The following is a 24,796-nucleotide window of genomic DNA, read 5'->3' as shown; positions in this document are numbered from 1 at the left end:
GTGAAATAGCCTGCTGCATCACACAGGAGATATACATGGGAACAAACGGGAATGCATGTCCTACCTGATTCGATACAATGAAGGTTAATCCAGCCGAGATGGGCAGCTCTTAAGAGTGCGATACCCTAGAGCTTGAGTGTAAAGTAATAGGACTATTACTCCTTTGGTTCATTCCCCTTCATCTAGATCTCGGGAGCGAAGTTATTAGTGCATATCATAGGAATGTATTAAGCTCTTCACAAAACGCACTCTAGATCCGGTAGAAATTGGTCTTTGAATTCCCATTCCCACAATCTTCCGAGCAATTTGCGGAAATGGGCAATTCATGGATATGGGGAATACGTAGCGAGGTTCCCGAGACCATGTTTCTTCCATGTATGAGATAGGGCCCCTGAATGTTATACCAGGGGAATAATGATAAGTCCAAGAGAATAGAAAAGATCAGCACCCTTTTGGCATAGAACCACTTGTGACAGGTTTATCAGACTCCAGCGTGTGGCTTGAAGTCAAGTTATCGTAACCCCCTCGGTATTTCTGTGATTGCAGGGAAGGTTTTCCTGTTAACTGTAAGCAGCATGTTTTGCGATGTATTCTCCAGCTCAATATGTGCCCTCAGATGTAGCGGGTTGTTGGATCAAAATATCGACATGTGTCAATTTGATATGAAGTCTACCTGTGTATCCGAATTTTCGATGATATATTCCATACTAAATAATAGCGTCGCACTACCCCAATATACGGGGATTGAGTTTTCTTTTGTCAAAATAAGCTTCGTGGCTTGTCCATGTAAGCCTGAAGTTTAAACAGCTCATTGGGGCATTGAGCGCATTTATTAGGGTTTCAAGCTCCAAACTTCAACAAAATTACAGGGGCTATAGGCTCGGCAACGGTAATCTCCCGGCGCGGCGTCAGCTTCTCCAGATAAATATATGCTTCTCTCACCAGATGGCTAATGTGACATTTCTAATTTCAAAGTCACTTCCTTATTGACACTTATTTCCTTGCCGCGATATTTTCTTCCCCTGTATATCCAGCATGAAGCTCACCGGTAATATGCATCTCCAATCTAATCCCATCTTTATTCATCTCCATGATTTCAACTGAAACTCCATTCACATGGAACGACACATCCACACGATATAGTACACCGGAGAAGTATCTGGTTTTGGAAGACCTTACTTGGTGATTGAAGAGTGTAGATTTAGGTCCACTTCTCGATTCCATTCAAAATTCCTTCAAACCCTCATCGGTGATCTCAACTTCATCTAGTCAAGACAGATCTTCTATACTTGCTCGATATCCATTGACTTTATCATCTGTTGCAGATATGAATACTCCTCAACAAGCCAAAGAAAGCAACACAGTATCATCTGATGCGGAAATAAACTCAAAGAAGGAAGATGATGGAAGTCAACTCAGCCCTGCCATGAAGAAGAATCATGATGGAGTCGTGCTTACTCCTCATCCAAGTGATGATCCAAGAGACCCATTAGTATGTCTTTCTCACCAATAACTTCAACGTTTCGGTACCAAAAAGTCGAAAACATTGAATACTGATAACAATCATAGAACTGGCTTATGCAAAAGAATTGAAAATGCTCGCCGTCAGTAGTTTTGCAACGTTTGCTGGGTTTTGGCATGTCTTGCTGGTCAGCTTCAAGTTGAGCCACAGGCCGAACTCTACAACAAGACTACAACTCAGATCGCTTATCAAGTAAGATATTACACTTTTCCCTTGAAAAAGATACAAGCTACATAATGACCTAGAATTCCGCTGGTTCGGCAGGTATGACAGCATGAGGATTCTTTTTCTTCCCTTTATTGTATGTCATCGGACGTAGTTCTGCTATCTTTTGGTCACTGATCGGTGCCATATTAAGTATTGTATGGGCAGCACTGACAACATGCGAGAGTCAATACAATGTATTCATTGTCTCTCTATTCTTTGGTGTACTCTTCGGTGCCATTACTGGAGTATTAGGTCCACGAATCTTGGTTGATTCATTTTTCCTACACCAAAAAGAAAGAGCTTCACTGTTTTTCATTGGTGTTTTGATTTTGGGACAGTGGCAGGACCAACATCATCGGCTCTCATTTCTGCAAAGTCGGTATGGATGAATGCGTATCGATGGACGACAGGATTAGTTGGTTTGGCTGTCATTTTGGTATTTCTATTTCTACATGAAACCTCTTGGGATAGAACGCCTGGAGCCGTTAATCCTGATCCACCATCGTCTTTTATTGTAAACAGGATTGCAACATTTCTTCCTGGTACCAAAGTCACACCAAGGACATCTTTCTCGCAGACTGTAATTTCATAATACATGCATGTGGTATCTATCAACTCATTGACAATGCTAAGTCCGAAATAGCTCAAAATCGCAAGAATTCCATTTCTTATTGCCATCTCCCCAGTTTGTCTAGTCCTCAGTATCTTCACATTAACCAACTTTGGCTTCTACGTCGCCATGAATTCGCTTTCTCCAACATTTCTTTAAAAGCCAGTTACAGCAGGCGGATATGGTTTCACAACCTGGCAAAATGCTGAATGTCAGCAGTCCTTCCCTCCTAATCCCCATCTCAAAATAATTAACACATACACCAGTCTCCTTCACTCACTAGATCGGTATTTTCTTCGTCCTCTTCAACCGCCCATACCTCTCCGATCGACCTCCCCTCTCCATCGCCAAAAAAGACAACAACGGTTTCTGGGTCCCCGAATACCGTCTCCACGCTCTCTGATTCCCAGATATCCTCAATCCCATTCGACTCGGTCTCTTTGGCGCTGGTCTCCTCTATCATCTCCACTGGATTATTCTCGCTCTTGCTACTGTCCTCGTTACTTTCGACTCCTTGTGTATTACACCCATCACTGTAAACTGCATCAATGAATGTTTTATCGATAATCTGGCAGAAGCATCTATTGCTGTTAATTTTTACCGGGTGGGATTCGGTCTTAGTGTTGCGTTTTGTATCAAACCTTGGGTGGCGGATGTTAATGTAGGGTGGACGTATGGGATGATGGCGTTTAGAGGTAGAGACTCTGCTGTATATTTCGTTGTTGGTTTGGAAGGGACATAGGATTAAGGAGATGAGTTTCAGTGGGCTGGGGAGAAGCGAGGAGGGAGAAAATGTTGTTGAGGAGAAGAGGACGGGGGTTAAGATCATATTTATCTGATGAAGGAATCAATATAGAATGTGTATAGATCATAACCCGTAAAATCTCTAGAGTGAAGACTCATCGAAGTTCGATCGCTTGATCTGTTCTCGAATAATCCATACACATCATGTATTCAAGACCTTTCACTTCCAATCTCCATACAATTACCAGATAAGAAGATGGAATTGACGTCACATAACAACAGCTCCTCTCAAACAATACAAAACCTTCACTCCAAATTACCCGACATCCCTAGATCTAACCCGCAACCTTACCCGGGTAGTCTCAACATCACACTCATCTAGTAACCCTCTAAGCTTCTCACTTTCCTATATCTATTCATCCCGAAATACAAAGATTCGTAAAATCGCTTTTCAAACCATATGGCTAATTTACAGGTCACGGAATATCACAAAATATCACAAATCCCATCACAAAACCTTCCCATCTTTCCCCTTTTCCAAACTCTCGCTACAACCATTCTTCTCTCAAAAAATATAATCAATGTATCCATCCCTATCCCTATCCCTATCCGCATCCCCATCCTCATCCTCAACTCCCCAACCAAAAAAATAAAAATATAAATCCCCCTCCCTCGAGAACCAAATCCAGAACCCATAACAATACATTTCACCCCTTCTTCGTTTTCTTTCCTTCCTCGTTTTCTTCCCTTCCCTTCCTCCCCTCCCCTCCACCAAAGGCAACAAATAAGCTAAATTCACCATCAACCATCAACCATCAACTATCAACCACTCAACCCATCACTCAACCCATCACTCAACCCATCACTCAACCCATCACTCAACCCATCACTCAACCCATCACTCAACCCATCACTCAACCCATCACTCAACCCATCACTCAACCCATCACTCAACCCATCACTCAGAACAATTATATCATCCCACCAACTCAGCAAATACCCATACTATCACTAATCATTCTCTTCATAGAGAGAGATATAAGATCTCCTTCGGATTTCGAGCTGAGATTTTAACTCTGATGATTGATGTACAGAGTAATCTTATATTGAGGATTAGGATAAGGAAGGATAAGGAAGGATAAGGAAGGATAAGGAAGGATAAGGAAGGATAAGGAAGGATAAGGAAGGATAAGGAAGGATAAGGAAGGATAAGGAAGGATAAAGATAAGGATATTAATGAGCAAAAATGCGTTTCTTGTATGGAATGGAGGTATGGAATGGAGGGAAGATAGTTAGTTGTGAGGTGCGGTTTAGAATGGATGGATGTAGATAGGAATATGGGATAGGAATATGGGATAGGAATATGGGATAGGAATATGGGATGGGAAGAGGGGAGATTTGGTATGGGAGATGGGTTGGGTGGGCGAGTAAATTGAGTAAACTGAGGAAATGGAATATTGTAAGTAGGTATGGGTTGATTAGATGTAGATGATATTCTCACATGAGAAATTTAAGAGAGGAAGAACTGTGTATGCATGTTGTGGATTATCGTGTTGATTCCCGAGGTCATTATCCTATCCCATCCTATCCTATCCTATTTTATTTCATTTCATTTCGTCCTCATCTCAAGATACATAATAACATATCTTACTTATTTATCCAGACCAAGCTTATCGTGTTCTCATTCCTTCCAATCCAATCCCAACCTCTCATCCGATTCCATCCATCCAATTCATTCATTCATTCATTCCCCAAAAGTAAAACATTAAATCGGCCGTAACTCCCTCTCCAACCTATCCTTCCCATTCCATTCCCCCCATCCCATCAAAACACATCCACTTCCTTCCCTCCCCTAAACATACGTCCTCCTATGACTCCCACTTCTTCTACTCCTATGACTTCCACTTCTCCGATGTCCATGTCTGGTCACATGAGTCTCCCTCACATAAACCTTCTCATCTCTCCTCCCCGCCCTCTCATGCCCCTTGCCCACCATACAAGCCAGCAAACTCGTGATAAAAAAGAAGATGCAATTCATGATTCCAAAGGCAAAGCACGCTTTGAGCATCGCACACGTCTTATCAACCTTGACACTCACCCCATTAACATTCGCATTTCCAAACGCCCCAAAGTTGATGTAGTACCCGGGGGTCGTCGCCAGATGCGCACAATCCGAATTGGTGATGAAGCGCAGCTCGTAGACGCCGGCGATAAAGGCCCCCACGAAACAGAGATCGACGAAGGAGACGAAGAGCGCGTTGGAGCGCGTGCGGTGGTATGTGAACAGGGTGGCGATGGCCCACGCGCACGCGAGCACCGAGACGATGAAGAGCACCAGGATGTAGTTGGGCGTGAGCGCGTTGTTGGATGCGTAGATGTTGACGAAGAAGGCGAGCATGCCGAGGGTTGGGATCTATGGGGTGAAAAGTGTTAGGATTAGTGAAGTGTGGGGATTTGGGAATTCATCGTGAGGATTCGCATGCATACCAGAGTTATGATTTCGCAAAAGCGCCAAAAGGCGAAGAACATTCCGAAAAGCATTGTGAGGGGTTGGTTGTCCTTTTCAGATTTGGTTTGGGGAGTGAGAAAAGTATGTTATTATTGCTGCGACGGCGAAGAGCGAATCTTTGCGATTATTTTTATTTTTATGATTGCGATTATGATTGTGGTTGTGATATAGTTATGGTGAAATATAACTTGGAGCTGAAGTCGGCTTATCTGATGCGACAACGACGTTGATGATGATGATGCTGCTGCTAAAGCCGAGTCGCAAACGTACAAATCAAATTCGCTTCCACACAACGATGTGCTTGCTTCACTTCAGGAAGCAACGAGAAATAAAATCTCACTGAATCAAAGCAGTGAATATCTAGATACTTGATAAATAGAAAGAGAGAAGGAGAAGAAAAAAGTTCGTCGACAAGATGCGGAGCTAGGTCCTCTTATTGAATCTCAATCCCACCCACAGACACAGAGTGAATGAATTGAGGTTGGGATGGATTTGCCCTGCTTTTGGGTATGATGCAGCCTTGTTTCTCGACCTAGCTAGCTCGTCGTTTGGGAAGGGAACGGGGGTGTGGTTGGTGGATGTGGGATCTTGGATTCGGGATAGGATGTGGATGGTGGGTTTTGCTTGCTTGGTTGCTTGCTTTCTTGCCTCGAACTGGCTTGTCTGATTCCTTCGAGACGAAGAGTTACAAGGGTGGAAAACAAGAATGTGGAGAGCAGGATGGGATGGCTCATGGGTGGATGGATATGCGATGCGCTGGGTAAATGCTGACGACCAAAGTGACAAGGCTCGCTTTGGGAAAAGTTTCTTTGCTTTTCTTTTCTGTCTGGTGGGTGGATGGATGATGGTGTCGGGTGTAACGGTAAGGGTAACGGTGTGTGAAAGAGGTACGCAGGATTTGTGAGTTTTTCTATGACGTCGGTGAAGATCTGGTTGATTGAGATTCTTATCAATATCGTAGGTAGGTAGTAAAATCTTGCTTGTTTGCTTGAATTGCGTAGTGATTGAGATTATCTCGTCTCGTCTGGTCTCGTCTGGCCTCGTCTCCTTTTCCTACGATATACACTTTGATATATTCTACTCGTATGGTCTCTACAGACAGTCTACAATATCTAAAATTCACAGGTCAAAACATCAAATAAAGAGATGGCTGGATTAGAATGGGAATCTAATCCTAGATACTAGGTAGACAGTATTTTATATAATTAGATTACCTACGGAGCATACCTAGGTACCTACCTACATTTACAAGCTGCATCCCGTTTTATATCACACCTTTCCTACCAACTGACAGTCTTACCCCCCCAAAATTCTCTTTCGTTGCGATCCAAAAAATGGCGGGGTTGGGTTTAGTGTATCAAAATAAAAGAAGTGGCAGGTTATTGGCGCCCAAAGATCCTGGACTAGGTCATCACTCCTAGGTCAATGCAGGGTGACAACATCTGTTTTTAATATCCGATGAACTCGAAACAAAATCCAGATGTCAATGAAAAGAGAGAGAGAGAGAGAGAGAGAGAGAGAGAGAGAAAAGGAAAAAAGAGAAGAAAAAAAAGGCACCGAGATTATCATCTTGGAAGGAGGAGATCTTGGTAAATTGGGTACCCAGTTGGGATAATCTGGTACAGTATTACATTTGCATCTAGGATCAATTGGATGTAGAGTCCAAAGTTTCATTCTATTTTTTTGCCAGCTCAACAACATGATTCGATTATTCTCGACTTTTCCAGGTACCGATGTACCGACAGGTACTGTGGTGGGGAATATCATATGTACCTATTCGTTGTACCTGTTCGCCGAGTTGATGAAACTTATTACTTCATCGGCGGTGAATCGTCAAGAGCTTCCATAATCTTGCTGTTGACTCCATTTTTCGCCGAGTTTCTTCTCCTGATGTTTCAATTACCCGAAATGTACATTTGGAGGGCTTAGTACATGCTGCAAGTCAGGCCCGTACCGCTAGATCAATTCTTAGGTCCAGAACTAGTCAAATTGGTGACGACAGCTCCAGTATTTCGCACGAGTCATGTTTGAATTGAGAAAAAAAAGGGTATCAACATTTTGGTCCAGTCTTCTGCCAATTTCTGTTGGATTTTGGCCGTTTCAAAATCGCATCTAGAAAGCAATTGTTCAACTCCGCGAAGCGTCTTCCCCAACCGTGTATCCTCTTGCTACACCACTTCTTCCTTCTTCAACAACCGCAGCAACTTCTCTTTCTTTGCCTTCATCAATAGCCTCTTTATCGTAATCACTACCTAAACCTGTCCAAGTTCTCTTCTCTCTCAGGTATTCTGCACCAGGACTAACCTCTCCATTGACGGTCGCCATTTCCATCTTTGCTCTCTTGACCAGTTTATTTGATGCGTTAGCTTGTGGCCCGTTTTCCAACGCTTTTTTAGGCTCTGAAGAATGCGTCTGAGAAGAGTGCATAGGTCGAGAATGCGAGACATATCGGCCAGTTCGAAGATCAAATTCGGGAGGCATCGATTCTTCCTCGGAGTCGTCTGCATCCTCGGTTGGATTTGCTGTTTCGGAATCCTGATTATTTGATTCAGTCGGTTCCGCTGACGAAGTAGGAACAGCGGTAGCTTGCAAATTCAAAGCATTGAAGTCTGCAACCCAATCACCACCCCAGACTCGCTCATCATCACTCTGTAAAGCCAATGCCAATTCGAAGGGTGTAATAACTGGCTTGAATAATGCTTCCCCTTCTACCAAACTACTCTCCCAACATCCTACCACTACCCATCCATCTATCTCACTAAAATTCGCCAACTTCGCAGCATTGACCTTGCCCACCACAAACGTGTAGGACTTTTTTCCCTTTGATCTTATAAGTGATGCCAGGGAGTTCACCGTAGGTAAATAATTTGTTACACTAAGGGTATTTATCAGGATACCAAAGACTGAAGATGAAGACTGTGATGTCAGTAAGGCATATCTCCGCATGAGTGCTCTTGCTGTATTCGTTTTCGTCGTTTCGTTTCCGGTCGTAGAATCTGTAGAATAAATATGCATCTCCTTGACCCTACTCGACAACGTAAGTAGTAACGCAGATGGTGGCTCGCTAATGTGGAATAAACTATAATCCTTCATATCTACCCCTTCATCTAACTTTCGATTCGGTATTGTGGCACTGGGATTGTGTGTGATTTCCGGCGCAAGTATATTTTCAAAGCCTCTATCTCGTAATTGGGCGACTAGAGGTGAAATATGCGAGTGGTATGTAATATCAGCCATAATGACAATTTTGTCGGACTTCTCCTTGTATGTGTTCTCGAAGGCTTCTATGACCGATTCAAGGTTCAGTGGGCGAGATGTGAAGACGTAAATTACGGGTAATCGTGCGGTAGGAGATAGACAAGCGCGGCCATAATGAACGACGACTTGCGCATCGACGTGCTCGGCGGCAATTTCATCAACACAACAGGATCCATAAGATGTATCCGCCAATATGTATAATTTATGTCGAATACTCGATGTCGCGATGTTCGCAGATGGGTTGCTGAAGTCTGTTTCTAGGCTCGAGCCTTCATCCTTTGAGATTTCGCTCGAACTAGGTTCCGTAGGTGATTTTCGAAGTCTACTCTCTAATTCCTGGAAAACTCTCGCTGCATCTGATAACATTCCATCCGAAAACTGTAGAGCTATTTTCTTCCATCCTCCTTCTCGAATCTCTTTCACCGTCCGCGAAATCTCGTAAACATCGTATAACTCTTCGTCTGAAAGTTTAGGGAGGTCATCTTTTTTGATCAAAGGTATGGGATCTTCGAATATGTGTACTTCTGGAGTCGATAGAACTGGGGCGGTGGTTAGTTGTTCCATCATTTTATTTCGTATGTCAAAGAAAATTCACATGGCGGGGTTGAAATTATATTGCCGTTTTCGCCGCGGGGAAGGGCGGTGAGTGTGGCAATATATTCCAATGAATCCACTCCACTCTCTTTCTCATTCCATCTGTTCTTCGCTATCAACGCCGATAAATCTCAACTCTTTTCTACAATTTTCCATTTTCTATCTCCATTCTCTCGGTGGACCTAGATGTCGATTCATTTACAATGTCAAGTGCCATTGGTCTAAAACTCAAAGTTAATTTAACGCTCTAGAGCTTCTCTATTGACGGCAAAGCTAGTCTTGCAAGTGCTGGCAATAAAATATCAATACCCAACCATAAGCATTCTTGAAACATCGATACCGATCATGACGTCGAAATGAGCTTCGAGTCTATTGAGTGGTTTTGATACTGCTTTTGGCCTGCTGCTATGGCGATCAACCATTTCAGATGTACCACGCATCCTCAAAAGAGATTGTCTGCGAGCCAGTGCTGGCATCATCCAATTAGTCCACTGCATGGCAAGGCTGTCGATGAGTGTTACCCGGATGATTTTTAGTGAAGGCGCTTTTGAGCCTTATTGGTGATTCATGCGGGGGAATTTGGGTAATCCCACACTTGGGGGCAGTAAAAAGCCTTTCTCATGCAAGGTAATTCTGTTCAGCCTCCGTTCACACGCGAATGGTAGAGGATTTATGAAAAATGATTCGAATGTTTATACTATATCTTATCCCCATCCCCAATGAGCTAATTGATCACTCTTTCTGTCAACGAAACAATTCATCCTTCCAATTATTCGGTCATAATTCCTTAGTTTTGACATCTTTGCGCTCATGGATTATTCAAAAACACTCTCAACCGGAGATCTTACAGCATCATCAGTATCTGCCTATGTCATCGATGAATCCAAGACTCTTGAATCTCACTGCTTCATACCAGAACCCCCAAATCATCACCCACACCATGGTGGAAAAGTTATCAGCGATGCAGATTGGCCAACTCTAAAACCAATCATTCATCGTCTGTACATCATTGATAATTTGAAATTTCCCAAAGTTAAGGAGGCGCTCAAATCGGAGTTCGGATACAAGATCACGTAAGTTTGATTGGAAGTTGACTTGGTTCCCGTTGATTAAAATTGGGAACTACGATCTGACGAAAACAGGAAACGGCAATTTACTCGAAAAGTCGGAAGCTGGGGCTTTAAAAAGAATTTTAGGAAAGATGAAAGAGACGAGATTGTGAAGAGCGGAAGAATTCCTCAAAGGCTTATACACGACTCACGAATTAACCAAAAAAGGATTGAGCGCTTGCAGAAAAGATATGTCGCCCGTATGGGTCTTGGAGTCGAAAGCGAAGATAATGAGAGATCTCTCGTACAGGACCAGGACTTTTCTCCAAAAACGAACGCAATCAAAGAAGCTTCATTGGACCTTGAACCCTGCTATACCATGACCGGGGATCAAAACGCGGCACTTGAAGACCACGACATGACTGTAGAAGAGATCCCCAGATCAGAGTTTCGTCATGACATAGTCACACAAAACACCGAAGATGAATGGCCTTTCAGTCAATCTGCTGGAGATGATTCCGAAATTTCATGGTTGGCTGAATTGTTTGTGCAGCTTGAGATTGCAGAAATCATCACATCCACAAGTTTTGAGACCGAGAAGGAAAAGCAGTGGGATGTCGAAGAAGCGCGATTCATATCTGGGACGGATTTGAAAGCACTTTCCAACCCATACGATAAAACTTTAGTATGCGGTGGGTCTTTCCTGGCTCAAAGGAACAATCACTACCCACATCACCTTTCTACTAGGAGTACCTCGCTACAAACCCACAATTCAGGAATATATCAATGTCGCTGGAGTCCTCTGTTCGAGATTGACATCTTCCCACCATTTAGAAACTCCAACAATCGCATTCAGAACAATTTTCTTCATTCACTTGCATCTTTCAAAAGGATGTCAGTAGATTTAGAGTCGAAATTGTCGAAATTAGAAAGATTACTACCAGCGAATTCTCCAGCAATCATTTCGACCCTGGAGTACTTGATTTTTGTCTACAACCGACTTCTTTGGAAGAGAAAAGTTGCAATGACATGCAGAAAGCTCTTGTATGCAAGACAAAACGAACGATTCCCTAATACATACAAGATTGTAGAATCATGTCTTGGGATTGTCGATTCCTGCATTGCTTTGGGGGAATTGATGATTGGGAGGGATCTGCATCTCATTTTGCACCCAAAGATAGAAGAGGCTGTGGATTCTCAACATCCACTACACATTCATTCATCTTATTTGATGGCCAAGATCTTACATCGAATTAACCAGGATCGCGAAGCTGAAAATATAATCTGTCCTTTGATGCAGATAGTTCTAGCTACATTAGGGCACAACCACTTATTAACCATTAAAGTCATGAATCTATTGTCTTTGATCTTGAAAAGAAAGCATTATCTGATCGAGGCCAATAGGCTTTCTAGATACAGTCTTCAAGTGTCCATTCAATCAGGCTTGGGTGTAGCTTGGTTCGAAAGCGCAAGTACACTCATCTTTGTATTAGAAGCCCAGGACCTTTACAACGAGAGTATCAATCTGTCTCATCACATATCCAAGTTATCAGCCGAAGCCCTTGGTGAAAAGCTTGCATGCCATTTTCATCACATAATAATGGCCAGAGCCCTCTTGCAACAAAATAAAGATTCAAAGGCAGTTGATATGCTCAAGGGTATCCAAAATTCCCCTTACGCAAATGAATCGAATGAAATATTCATAGAGGTAGAGTTTAAAGGCGTCCTGGGTAACGCTCTTTGGAAACAGGGACGTGTTTGGGAAGCTATAGTTTGCTTCAAAGAATCTCTCAAATCGACTGTCAAAATGTACGGATGGGACCATTCAAGTATTTTTTTACATTGCAAGATAATTGTAAATTGCTTGGTACATCTTTCACAATATGATGAAGCTTTGAGGTTTTTTGAGAGGTTTCTGGAGAAATGTAGGGGGTTTGTCAAGCAGGGCTCACCCATTGCAGGATGGATCGAGGAGACCGAAGATAGAATGTACAGAATGCGAGGAGAGGTTGAAGATGACGATAATAGCATTTCTGAAGATGATTACGAGGAAGATGAAACATCTTTTGGCGACACTGAGATGAAAGATCATGATATTCATGAGGAAGAGGACGATGACAAGGCTCAATTTGAAGGTCGCGGGCCAAGATTGGATGATATATTCAATACGGAACGAGACATCTCTAAGGACATAACCTTTGAGGAGCTAGGTCTTGATGAGGCTTTCTCATTATAATTTGATAATGGAATAGGGGCTTGAATGGATTTCCTCCTCAACGCTAGGTTAAATTTATGCTATGAAATTGACAACAAGTCAGCATTTGCGGCACCAACAAGCTAGAATATATAGACAGAGCGCAGGATCTTTCCTGTCCCAGGTGAATCAATGTACACTGTTGAATCGCTCATTGACTTCCGTATAACTTCCCAGTCAAAACACCCAAAAATTTGCTATTTGTGTGGTTGGTTGACATCAAGTCGTGCTATGGAAATAATGAACACATTATGAATAACCAATATTGTCTCTGTATAAAAATAACTTTTGCGTTTGGCTTTGGAGGTAAGATTTCAGATAGTTCACGGTTTAAGTATGGCTAGATTTATCTTTTCCGCTTCCGGACTATTGACAGGTAGGTTATAGGGATACCTATATTGTTACAGAAAGATTCGACATTCTGTACCAATTCGAGATCTGAATGGAATAATTATAATTCCCTAATATTACTCAAGAATTGAGAATCTCTTGTCATTATTGATATTCCTGCAAAGCATCCGTATGGCGCTTTCCTGGGATTCCTACAAAATAATGCATCTCACGACAATCTTGCACATCACACCACGTTCAAGAACTTTATATTTATAGGTTGCATTCATATAAATACATTTCGTATCTATGCGTCATGATCCATGACCTTTCCTTCCTCCCCTCCCCTTCATAAAATTTCCATTCATCAAGCATTCCCAAGCAACATACCCTCCCAACCTTAGCCAAGATTAAAGAAATAGACGCCAAATCTTTCCATCTACAAGGTCCAAATTTCAAGGTTGCAGCAGATATCTCTCATATTTGTTTTTTTGCACCAGAAAAAAGATTGAAGTTTATGAATATAAACAGGAAAGTTCCCCAGGAAAAGAAAGAAAATCTGGGAAAACAGAAGAACAATAAAGAAGAAAGAAGAAAAATTCCACCATGACACCCCCAAAGCAACCAACCATTGAATTTTGGGTATCCATAGAATGATCTACCGAATCTGATCAGAACGCATTGAACCAGATCGGAATAGAAGAAGAAAAGAGTAAGAAACAAGAAGAAAAAAATGTAAGAAGAGAAATTGATGTTCCAGTATGGTACATTCCTCAAGCCTGCTCGTCGAAATCTCTAATGTGTTGAGCGTGCATCCCTTGCTGACCAGAGAGTTGCGCATTTCTTCCTTTCTGATGGCTCTTGTAGTTCTCGACAGGACTACTATTTCCACTACTACTCCAAATCGGGTCTTCTAACTTCTCAATTCCAGGCGCATAGCCGGTATTGCTTCGTTGCGGAAGACCGGTAGGATGAGAAGAAATGACGGGAGAGGCAACTGGGGTAGAAGAGGCGCTTTTATGGATTCTTAATCCCATGATTTCTCCCTCGCTGCCCGAGGGTGCGAAATAAGAAGGATTTTGGTGGGTGGGTGTTTTGGCACGGGATTGTTGATTTGACGAACCATTGCGGCTTGAACCTGGATAGTTGCGTGTAGATCCATAGGAAGAAGAGGGGGTTTGTGGAAGAGGTGATTTGGGAGGGAGAGATGGTGGGTAGTTGTTGGGTGTGGAATAGTATTTGTCGGATGATCTTGAGGAATATTGTGGATCGATGACTTGTTTTGGAGGAGCGGGGAAGAGTGAAACGGTCTTCGGTGTTGGTGATTGTCGGGATTTGGGAGATATATCTCGGGTGCGGATGCTCAGGTTTTCTGCTCGTTGAATGGTCTGATAACTTGCTTTGCTTTCGGCAACAGATACAGCGGTTGAGGTACGAGCGGTATCCATGTCATTGGCGGTTTCTGCTTCAGAAAATGTGGTTGTTCTGGCCATACTCTCGTAGCTAGAGACGGAAGATAAAGATCTGCCTGTAGCAGTCGGTTCGAGTCTCTCTGGTACAGAATCAAGTCCATTGTTTTCGAAATTTGATTGCTTTCGCCATGCTGAAGATACGGTCCAGCAATGACTTCGACTGTGCTCAGCTTGCTGTCTAAGTGATTGATCTTCAATCCATGCAGGTTGTTGCTCTATTCTACCGGACAAGAAGTATTCCACTCCGTCAGAATAATCCAATCCCGGCGTATCAACAACAAGTGTTGATAAAGTTTGCAAAATGAAATAAACAAGAACCCAGCGAGCTCTGCGAGCGCTTCTCGGATCATATTCGCCGATTCTGTCTGTTTTCTCCCATTGCATATACGCTTCTACCATTTCGTTACCCTCGTACTCGTCTCCAAGAAGGAAAATATTTGTTGCCTCGGTATATGCTAGAGCTGATTTTCTAGCTTCCAATTGTGTAATTCTGCCTAGGGTAGGTGGACACGATTGTGGCAGCTGAGCATAAGGATGTGGAATGGAAGGAATGTTGTGATGACTGTCGAATCGTTCGATCAGACCGACGAAATCACAGTCGTGGCTATTAGGACGAAATTCTGGAGAGCCAAGACGGACGATATTGGACCTGCGACTGTTCATTTTGGATGAACCATTCCAGACCACTTTTCGATCAACTAGATAATCATAAAGTGCATAGAAATCGGCGGCGAGAGTTCTGACGATAAGTCTTGTAAGCCACCCATCCACGCTCCTAGAATCCGGTGGCATAGGAGGCCATGTCCCGAACATATCTGAGTAATGGTCACGAAAGAATCCCTGAAGTCTGACGAAAGCTTCACGAGAGCTTACGCCATGATGACCCAAAGCTTCTGGCCAGTAAGACCCATAGTCAAACCTAGCCAACAAATCTTCACAGTAAGCTACCTGACTCAAAGTTTCGACGCTGGCCTTGTCAAGCATCAACTTTGTAGCTGGTGAAACGTTCTTCCAGCTGGGTAACGAGGCAACTTGGTTGTACATCCCTGCACAGTGTACAAATGCCTCGTGCCATCCTTGTTGCCAGTGTATTTTCTTGTGTTCACTCCAGATCAACGTACTGCAAGCCAACTCCGGATCATCGCGAAGATCGTGCCATCCCATTGCTTTGGTGTAATTGACGGGAATATGTGATAGATTCTGGTTTCTAGGCATGATTGCCAAGAAACGCTCGTACACATCGGTGATTGCTTGATGTAAGGTGTATCCAACAATTCCTTTGTTGGAACATACCGCAAAGACGTTTCTCCAGGAAAGCTTATATCTTAGTAAATCCTGCTTTGAAACATTTCCAGCAGATGGTAACACAAATCTATACGAGATTTGGGAGGAGTCGAAACTTTTGCTAGATTCGGATCCAGGAGGAGTCGGTTGTCGAGGTCGTGGGGGACCATTTCGGTAAGATTCAGGGATGCTCATATTGTCTATATCGTCTGTCAAACCGTCGCGAAGTAGTGAATCTACCAATGGTGATCCTATCGTTTCAATCAAATGAGATCCCAGTCTGAAAGCCGGTTGCAGCATCTCATTGTCTTCTGCTTCATTGGCGTAAAATACCAGAGCATCTCCTTTTGGGTCCCAAAGATCTGGGTCTCTGACATCAAGTTTATCCCATAATACAACTGGTTGTCCTTTTCGTCTCCACAACTTCATTTTTGGGGGCAATGGCGGAATGTCTCCCTTGAGAGCTCTTCCTCGTTTGTAGGATGGCTGACTCTCATGGCTGGGGGCTCGTCGTAGAGGGCTGATAGGTCGTTGATTCTGATAGTGCATTCCTTCTGCTGCCAACTCATGCTTTTCTTCTCCAGTTGGTGTTGTGGGCGGGGTTTCATTTGGTACTTCTTTGCCTTTCTTCTTTTTGAAGACGTTCGCGAAATTGTGACGAAAACTCTCGCTGCTCTTCTCCATCTTTGAACGGAAAGCTGATTTTTCGATTCCAGAGGTTTCAATGATCGGCATTTCAGGTCTTCTGATTCGAGCATATCCAGGATTATATTCGGGCTCGTATTGACCGCTGTTGAGTGATCTCGCTGAGGGCTCATCTGATCTCATAAAATCATGATGATCTGAGAAATTTATTGAAGCGCCATTATCCATTCCATGAAAATCCGAGATTGATGGATCGGACTTGAAGGAGGGGGTACGCTCTTTTCCTTTGAGTGTGTCATCTTTATTCAGGTAGTCGTATCCTGCTTTGTTGTTCTTGTCCACCTTTACCTTCCTAACATAGGCTGACCTTCCCGACATGATGACTGTTGGTCTGTAGAAAGAGCTGTATATTGTTCAACAGGTGGATAGTGAGAGTTGGGGTTGGAGTTTGAGAAGTATAAGAGTTTCGAGGGGAAAATTGAAGTAGTTGGTATGGGTATGTGAATCATCCAGAGGGTCTGAAAGCAGAGACTGCAAAAGGAATAAGCTCCGCAAAAAAAGAATTGAGTGTAGTGAATAAGAGGTAAATGGATTTTCAGATGAAGTCGAATTGCTATTCACAAAGAGAGGATAGAGCAATATTTTTTCGGTCTACAGAATTTGTAGATAGGAAGAACTTGCGCAAGACCACAAGACCGAAGTGAAAAGGAATTATTGAGTCAGAAGAGCAAGTTGATATTGTTTTTCGATTAATTATTGTTGCGTGGGTGTTGTGCTGTCTGGACATATGGTTGTTCCGAAAAAAGAGGTTATTCGGATGAAAACTAGACTTCACTGTCGCCATTCACTCCAGACAAGGGCGACCAAAACACACTCCCAAGGAACTTCCCAAGTGAAGACACTCAGCTACCATACCAAGATCTAAATATATATGTGTTGAAGAACGGCTGGTATGATTAGGGTTAGACGACCTTTCCACACTCTGAAGATGTTGTGATGCTCAAAGAACTAAAGGATAATGATACAGAACGAGAAGAAACGAAACAAGTGAAGTCAATGTTGAAACTTTTCCAACTGGAAGATGGTGGGGAAGGGAGGTAAGTTGTACTGGGGAATGACACAAGGATTAGGATGATGATTGCTCTTAGTCTATTGCTTTTTTCTTTCAAGGCTGACAATGTACTACCAGGAGAGGGCTTTCTTTTCCCCATGCAATGTGTGAGATTTGACATGAATGATATGCTCTTGCACATGAACTGGGGGTCAAGATACATCTGTTGCACTCGTAGTCGAGCTAGTAGCACGAAGAAGGAAACTTTATAACTGGATCCTCTGGTGGAGTTTCTCGATTTTGGCAGTCCCCCGCAACTTTGGTATGGCACCCCTCTCTGCTTTCCGTCCCCTTGGGTATCTTTTATCTGACGGAAGAGCCTGGATAGGTTAGGCTGGTTCGAAGCGGAAGACGGGATACCACGCATTCTGGGAAGCTAACGGTCGACTTAAGGGCTAGAATATGAGACCTTGTAACCTTTATTGGTTTATATGGGAATGTCTGGAATGGAAACTCAGAAGTTTTTTTGCTTTTCTTAAGACTAATAATACTCTGTAGATTATCTTTCAGATCAGCACCTAAAAAGACTATAGGGTTTTTAGGGCTTCTGGATTTTCGATAAACTCAGTCACTCGTTAATTACAAGAATCATTTGGATTTGAATCAAGCAAAGCTATTCTGAAGTCTTCGAGTATAACATTTGAAGCTTAGGTATAACATTTGGAGTTTAGGTATAACATTTGAAGCTTAACTATAATACATGAAGCTTAAGTAATTATTAATCTTGAGTGTAATTAGTTGAAAGGCGTGCTATATTGTTCAACAGAATTGACTTGATTATACACACCACTATGATGTTGTTACCGAAAATGGTTTAACGGAATTATCGAGATCGATAAGGGGCTTGGCGTTTAGCTGCTTTTTTCCAGACGCTTTCGTTTATATCCAATGAGTAATTCATGTACGAGGTATGTATCCAAGGATACAGTGAAGCACACACATACATACCGATATTGAAGGAACGATTCGTCAGTTGTGCGTGGGCTGAGGAGGTAAGGGGGCCAAGAAATAGGCATGTGAAGGAAGCCAGACAACTACTCCGTATAGGTAGGTACCTAGGTATGTATGCATAAAGTAAGCATAAGGCGAGAGGTGCCGGCCGATGGCACAGTTCAGTCTACTTAGGTATGGACTCCCGAGCTTTCCCTACGAGCATTTTTATACTAGACTTTTCCTTTACTATCACTTATTACAATTGCCTTTTTTCATTGTTTGTCTATAATCTCGAAATCTTGAAGTTGGCGAGCATCATTACTTTTCTTACTCAATGCAATTTCAAATCACTTCCCATGCCGCACCTCGTAACACTTATCCGTTATCTATGTCAATTTCAGTGGGTTTGTCTCGATTTATCCATGATGTTTGCATTTACTATCTCCACTATGGCAACAGGGTATGCACGCTACATCCGGCCCCACTGCCTGCCCTGGATTGTTTATGGGTTTAGAACCTTTTAGGGCTTCTATTGCATGAAACATTTGAAGGGAATCAGGAAGGCCTGGGGATAATGAATGGAAGGTATCTTCTATATGGTTCATCTTATCTCATGTGCTTACAGTATTCGCAAGGACAACTTCAATTGACACGACTAAATTGGACATGACTTCGTGCCTAGAGTCTATGGCTTTATGGCTTCATTAGCTGTCTTCTCTGGACCATTGTGCAGCGTGCCATTGAGGTAGCGAAGGAGTGGCAACAATACCTCCTGCATTTTAGCAACCCGGTCTCAAACGAATGATCGAGGAGAACACCTTCTCTACCTACATACCTATAGTACCTGAATCTCATGGCACGATCGATCTAATCCAATCAGGTAGGTCTCTTTATCGTCGATGATAAGAAGTTCATGCCGGAAGGTTTCCTCCCAACTGTTGTTAATAAGATGGGCTAACTGATTCAACTCATTGTATTTCGAATTTCATTTATTTAACATTTGTTACCGAAATTTCCGTATATTTGGCTGATATTGCAACAACTTTTGTCTTCGGACAAAACCCAGCGAAGTATTCACATCCGACGGTTGTCCGGATTCATTTAATGTTGCTTGTTATCTCGGTATCCAGACCCGGATCCAGGAGAACATCTTGGATGACAGGGTCAAGCCCGTCAATTGTCGAATATTTGAGGGCAAACACTCTCGGAGCCTCATTCCCCTTTCTATCATCGTCGTATGAGAGACTTGTTACATTCGTACGAGGTATGTACTGCACGTCAGCATTCGTATTCACCATGCATGGTCAACACAATGTACACTCGTTATCCGTTACACATTTTCAGGCATTCACTCATCTAACCTTCCATTTCTCAAGTCTCAGCTCATCCCATCATCAATTGTTCGCATTGGAAAATCAAGGAATTGAATCTCAATTCAACGTTATACAGCATGAGTTTCCCAATGCGTTCATCTGCCAGCTTACTATCAAGCCATTCAGCCAAAAAGAGTCGTTTTGCCCCGCCGCTATACGCGTAAGACCTCCAATTTCTTCTTAGCGGGCCCAGCTTACCATGTAAGTGCGTCAGTTGTGAGCAATATCACTTCCCTTTACGGCATGCCCTCCAGTCTTCCCGTGATAAGGCAATCCCCACAACTTACAACGTTTTACTTCTCTGAAAGCGGCAGGTAGTCCTTGAATGTTTCTCTGCCGGGAAGGAAATAAAACAACATTGCATATCTTGGCAACATTGGAGAGAAGTTGACACCTTTGTTCTGGGAGTAAGAAGTCACTCACATTTCAATGTTGATATTCCAAAGGCCCACAAGGCATTAATCACATCAGGGTCTCTTTGAAAATCAATGATAAACATGATCACCTTGTACGTAGATCGCCTCAGGCTTTTCTGGGGACGAGCCACTGTTCCACAGTGAGCCAATGTTCCACATTTTGGTGGGCGGACCGAATGAATTATTATTTCATGGGTGTGATCTAGATCAGAAATCCACATGTGGGTAGCATGCCTTGCCAGTTGCAAGATCTCGGTTGGAATTCTTCACAACACCGGTAGCACCCGAAGAATCAAATTCGTATCTTGATTTCCTGCCCCTGAGGAACACATTGCGGAGCAACCTCCTTAGTTTCAGTTTAATTTACATTGGATTATTGGAAATTCAGGGTATCCCCATCTTAGCACCGCAGTCCGGCGCAGGAGTAGTTGTATCTGCTGGTTCATGACATATGTTTCCATAAGTTAAAGACTTCAATTCTCGCGGGAGAGCACATTGATATGACATGTGTACTGCTGCACAGCACATGTATAGGAAATTCACATACATGGAGGCTTAGTCTGCCACATGCTGTGGCCTGTACTTTGCAGAAGGGCTGCAGGAACAGGAGATGGGTATCTGCATCGATTCATGTGCGATCACAAGATCAATGAAAATCTCCGAGCCTTGTAAATCATGGTTTGGTGTAGTCCCGCGAGGCATGGCTTTTCGTTTCACCAATTTTTTGACTCGTTCTTCAATCGAGGACCATCATGACAACAAGCTTTAGTACCTATCTGTACCACGCCTTTGATGACAGACTACTTCCGACAGTACCGTTTGGGATGGCTGTCATTGCAATCATATCGGATGAGTACATTCTGTGGCATCGTACCCATACGAATATTAGCAACCAAAACTGTAGTCAATTCCTTAAAAATGGCTGTAAATTTCTACCAAATGCGCGGCAATCTGGTCAGCTTACGTGTGGTCTTACATCTTTTCGTTGCCCTTTCCATCCTCCTAGACTGTCAACATACAAGTAAATTTTTCTCTTCAGACATAATTCTCTGGTCACAACTCTCGTCTCAGGAGTAGACAAGTATACACCGCGCTTAGTCTAATTCTATTTTACCATCTTATCAAAACAAAAATACGCAAACAAAGTCACAAAAAATCTCAGAATTGAGAATCGAGAAAGATGGCAAAAGCTTGCCTCCCATCACGAGGGGCGGGAGGGAAAACTCCAAAGGTAGGGGGTTTCAGAGAACCCGGTGTGATACTCTCAATCGCTACGCCATTACGCCGGTATCCTTCACTTCTCGATTTAGCGTGTTTGTCGAGGAGAAAGCTGTCGCGTTAGAGGTTACATAGGAGAGAATTTGTTGATTTAGTAACTGGCAAGGGTAACAATTTGTTTGGGAGCATAGGGTGGAACTTATTTTGAAGTGCAGGTTTCTATTTGGACGGTTTCGGCATTCAAGCCGATGAGTACTAATACAAGTCTCAGCACATTCACCGGCAAGATATAAGATACACTGTAGATAAGCCCATTTCAATTCCATTTGCGCTGTCTTTCAGACACCCCTCTAATATCTATCTTTGTTTCAATCGCTACTTGTAAACTAATTCTATAGGCTCTTTGTATAAACTGCGGTCTCCGGACTGATTGTTTCCTGTTTGACGACTGATTCATTCTTCTGGCAACTTTCGTTATCAATGCTTCGCGCATGTTTCGAGAGGTGTTGTGGTTGCTGTCCGGGGTTTGGTATCACCTGAATGGTAATTTTGACGTCTTCATAATGAAATTGAAATAGTTGTATTGATTTTGTGTTGCTTGATTGAAATACAAAAGCACGCGGTCCCCTTGTAAATAGAATTGGGGGATATTGAGAAGATGGCTATCGATGATAATAAAATATCGCTAGCTAGGTACCTATTTTGAATGTCATTCCGAGAGTTGATATTGTGTTATACCTCTGTGCCTTTCCAACTTTCTGCATTATCCTCTTTGATTTTGGCCGAAAGCTAACTGTCGGTTCAAAAGAAATTCCGCTCCATCATTCACAAATGATTCTTGACATAAAAACCAGCTACTCCGTCTGATCTCTAAACTAAAGTGACATCGTCGCATCTACTTTCTACCCATTCCTCACCATCCATCATTCCATTTATGTAGCAATTCCCTATCAATTCCCATTTCGATGCCTTATCTTGCTCGTTCTGCATAGCATCCGAGCTCTCATCTGGAGATGTCGTTTCTATATTCTTAATCTCAAGGATAGTTTTCATGACTTCCAACATCAAATCTTGTTCTGTTACTTGCTTTGGTGGCCCCTTTTCCACCTCGCGTTCTTTCCCTTTCCACTCTTTTTCCCTGAGCACAAATGGCATGCATCCGCCTCGAAACAGGAAAATGCGGTCTCCGATAGCTGCAGTCGCTGGTGCTAGTCCAACCTTTCCCTTATCTGTCACGATTATCTCTCTGTTCATGCAATTCATGGCGGAGAACGCTAGATCTCGTGTCGCCGATTTGTGCTCTTCCAGCAATCGTCCCGACATAAATTTTCGCTCTTCTTCACTCTCTGCTTCCATTAGGATCTGTATAACTTTTTCAAATCTGTTTATTCGATCTGAGCTCAGCTGAGTACGCCCTAAAATTGTTTCGTAAAAGATCTTTTCGAGCTCCTCTGCAGTAACAACGTCTCCAAGGATTTCGGTGATAAATTCCTTCCACTTGAGATAGGAAGGTATGTCTTCGCCATACCCATATATTAGCAGAGATTGAGAGATATGGCGGATGGTTTCGGCTTGATATCCCTCAAGCCGGATTTCAGTACCACTCATTTCAGGAGGTCCACTAAGTTGCGAGTCGCATGTTGCGGAGTATTGATTACGTATGTCGTATCTCCCGATCAATACATCGGATACGGTCCAATCAATTACCCAGGAAGGAAGTCCATAGGTGTTTGTTAGAGAATGGTCAATCTCTATGAGCAAATCCAGATCAGTTCCATCATATAGTAATCTCTGCATTGTCATGGTGTAGACTCTCGCGATATCCATGTTATAGTCAGCGAGCAGGCTTTGCCCTTCACTGGGACTCTCATGTGGAGTCGATTGAGTGCCATTGCCAGGTAGTCGAATTGAGTCAATGGGGTCCGAGTGACGCATCTTTCTCCTTAAGTCGTTTCCTTGTGAGCGACGATTGTTGACTGATTCAAGTAGGGGCGAAGAATCCTGCTCTCTCCTCAATTCGCTTCCTTCTAATACAAAATTTATACCATATGTAGAACAATACTTCGTATAAGCTTCTTTCGCACGCAGAAATGCCTTCAACACACGGAACGACATACTATAATCTTTCTCAGAAAGATCTTTCAGCGGAGTCTTTAAGAATTTGTCGGAGAATTCGTCCAGATCGTATGATTTCTCCATATATCTTGCCCATAGGTCTGCTGCGCGCAAGGGTACAGTAATCTCTCCTTGATCAAAATCCATGCTCAAAAGTGCAAATATATTGTCTCTCGGATCCGTAGCGCCTCGACCCCTGAATGCCAATAAGAGCTTGTGTAGTGGTTGAATTTTTTCGCTCCTCATATCACTTAACTGCTTCAATCCACCCCAGTTTATATTTAGATTTAGATTTCCATCGTCGAACGATACCCAGCTGCTTGAACCCATCACAAATTTTTCGAGCTCAACCATCTCGTCCCAGTCCCACTCCTCCTCTCCACAGAAAACCATGACTTCTTTCGGGAATGTAATTTCCTGAATAACCCACACTCTATTCCACCATGGAGCAGTCATGATGTCATTCACTGTTTCCCACGCAGAATCATCTATATCTAGAAGCCCAAGGCTCTCCCAAAAGCGATATTTATCTTTAGGTGGCAGGTTTTTAATGTCGGATGCGCTCTTTAACTCTCTGCCCTTCCGTATCAGATCAAACATAGTGGTTACTGGTTTGGCATTCCTAAACTCTCCAAGCCAGACCAAACATCTTTCAGTCTTCTGATAGATTTCACGCATGAGTCGAACCTGCGTATTCTTCTCGTCGTTGTCGTTCTGATTGATACATATCGCGTCGATCCATATTCTTCTGTTGGCATCCGTCTTCCTCAACTTTTGTATGGCGGCAAAGAGGTTGGTGGTGACATCAAATTTCTTTCCATTGACTGTGATTGGAAGCTTGACACTGGCATCACCCCAACAATATGATAATGCTTCATATGGCTCCGATTCTCCCAACGTTGCATTGACCAGAGTGGTATTAATAGATGAATGAGAATCAGGTGAAGGAAGGATTTGTAAGACGCGTATATTGGAGTTCCCATTCGAAGAGACGGTTGGGATGGGGCTGTACTCAAAGTCTGGCAATGAGTTATGTGACATATCAATCTTTTCCATGATTAGGCTAAAGATAACACGTTTGAAAATGTACAGAAGTTCTCGAAATTATATGTTCCAGAAGCTTGCAGTGGTTGTAATTGTCGTTTCAATATT

At 42.9% G+C, this 24,796-nt stretch overlaps 7 protein-coding genes across 7 annotated transcripts; 3 read left to right on the top strand and 4 right to left on the bottom strand.

The window, feature by feature from the left end:
- Window positions 1–1,595: 1,595 nt before the first annotated feature.
- On the top strand, window positions 1,596–2,498 carry EAE98_003050 (uncharacterized protein; the record flags this gene model as incomplete). The annotated part of the gene is made up of 4 exons (XM_038950670.1): window positions 1,596–1,714; window positions 1,842–2,047; window positions 2,068–2,309; window positions 2,373–2,498. The coding sequence occupies 4 exons, from the start codon at window positions 1,596–1,598 to the stop codon at window positions 2,496–2,498; spliced, it is 693 nt and encodes a 230-aa protein (XP_038813199.1).
- A 22-nt stretch (window positions 2,499–2,520) lies between these two features.
- EAE98_003049 (uncharacterized protein) lies at window positions 2,521–3,178 on the top strand (the record flags this gene model as incomplete). The annotated part of the gene is given in 4 exon segments (XM_038950669.1): window positions 2,521–2,550; window positions 2,623–2,725; window positions 2,750–3,060; window positions 3,074–3,178. The coding sequence occupies 4 exon segments, from the start codon at window positions 2,521–2,523 to the stop codon at window positions 3,176–3,178; spliced, it is 549 nt and encodes a 182-aa protein (XP_038813198.1).
- A 1,757-nt stretch (window positions 3,179–4,935) lies between these two features.
- EAE98_003048 (uncharacterized protein) lies at window positions 4,936–5,624 on the bottom strand (the record flags this gene model as incomplete). The annotated part of the gene is made up of 2 exons (XM_038950668.1): window positions 4,936–5,496; window positions 5,571–5,624. 2 exons carry the CDS (start codon window positions 5,622–5,624, stop codon window positions 4,936–4,938), a joined length of 615 nt encoding a protein of 204 aa, XP_038813197.1.
- Window positions 5,625–7,719: 2,095 nt separating this feature from the next.
- EAE98_003047 (uncharacterized protein) lies at window positions 7,720–9,417 on the bottom strand (the record flags this gene model as incomplete). Its single annotated transcript, XM_038950667.1, has 1 exon — window positions 7,720–9,417. The coding sequence occupies one exon, from the start codon at window positions 9,415–9,417 to the stop codon at window positions 7,720–7,722; it is 1,698 nt and encodes a 565-aa protein (XP_038813196.1).
- A 219-nt stretch (window positions 9,418–9,636) lies between these two features.
- On the top strand, window positions 9,637–12,896 carry EAE98_003046 (uncharacterized protein). Its single transcript, XM_038950666.1, has 2 exons — window positions 9,637–10,517; window positions 10,587–12,896. Exons 1-2 carry the CDS (start codon window positions 10,255–10,257, stop codon window positions 12,727–12,729), a joined length of 2,406 nt encoding a protein of 801 aa, XP_038813195.1. The 5' UTR covers window positions 9,637–10,254; the 3' UTR covers window positions 12,730–12,896.
- A 954-nt stretch (window positions 12,897–13,850) lies between these two features.
- EAE98_003045 (uncharacterized protein) lies at window positions 13,851–16,856 on the bottom strand (the record flags this gene model as incomplete). Its single annotated transcript, XM_038950665.1, has 1 exon — window positions 13,851–16,856. The coding sequence occupies one exon, from the start codon at window positions 16,854–16,856 to the stop codon at window positions 13,851–13,853; it is 3,006 nt and encodes a 1,001-aa protein (XP_038813194.1).
- A 5,543-nt stretch (window positions 16,857–22,399) lies between these two features.
- EAE98_003044 (uncharacterized protein) lies at window positions 22,400–24,700 on the bottom strand (the record flags this gene model as incomplete). The annotated part of the gene is made up of 1 exon (XM_038950664.1): window positions 22,400–24,700. One exon carries the CDS (start codon window positions 24,698–24,700, stop codon window positions 22,400–22,402), a length of 2,301 nt encoding a protein of 766 aa, XP_038813193.1.
- Between the last annotated feature and the right edge of the window lie 96 nt (window positions 24,701–24,796).

This window comes from Botrytis deweyae (genome assembly GCF_014898535.1).
Source record: "Botrytis deweyae strain B1 chromosome Unknown BDEW_005, whole genome shotgun sequence".
Taxonomy (NCBI): Eukaryota; Fungi; Ascomycota; class Leotiomycetes; order Helotiales; family Sclerotiniaceae; genus Botrytis; species Botrytis deweyae.
This window is presented reverse-complemented; position numbering and strand designations above follow the sequence as displayed.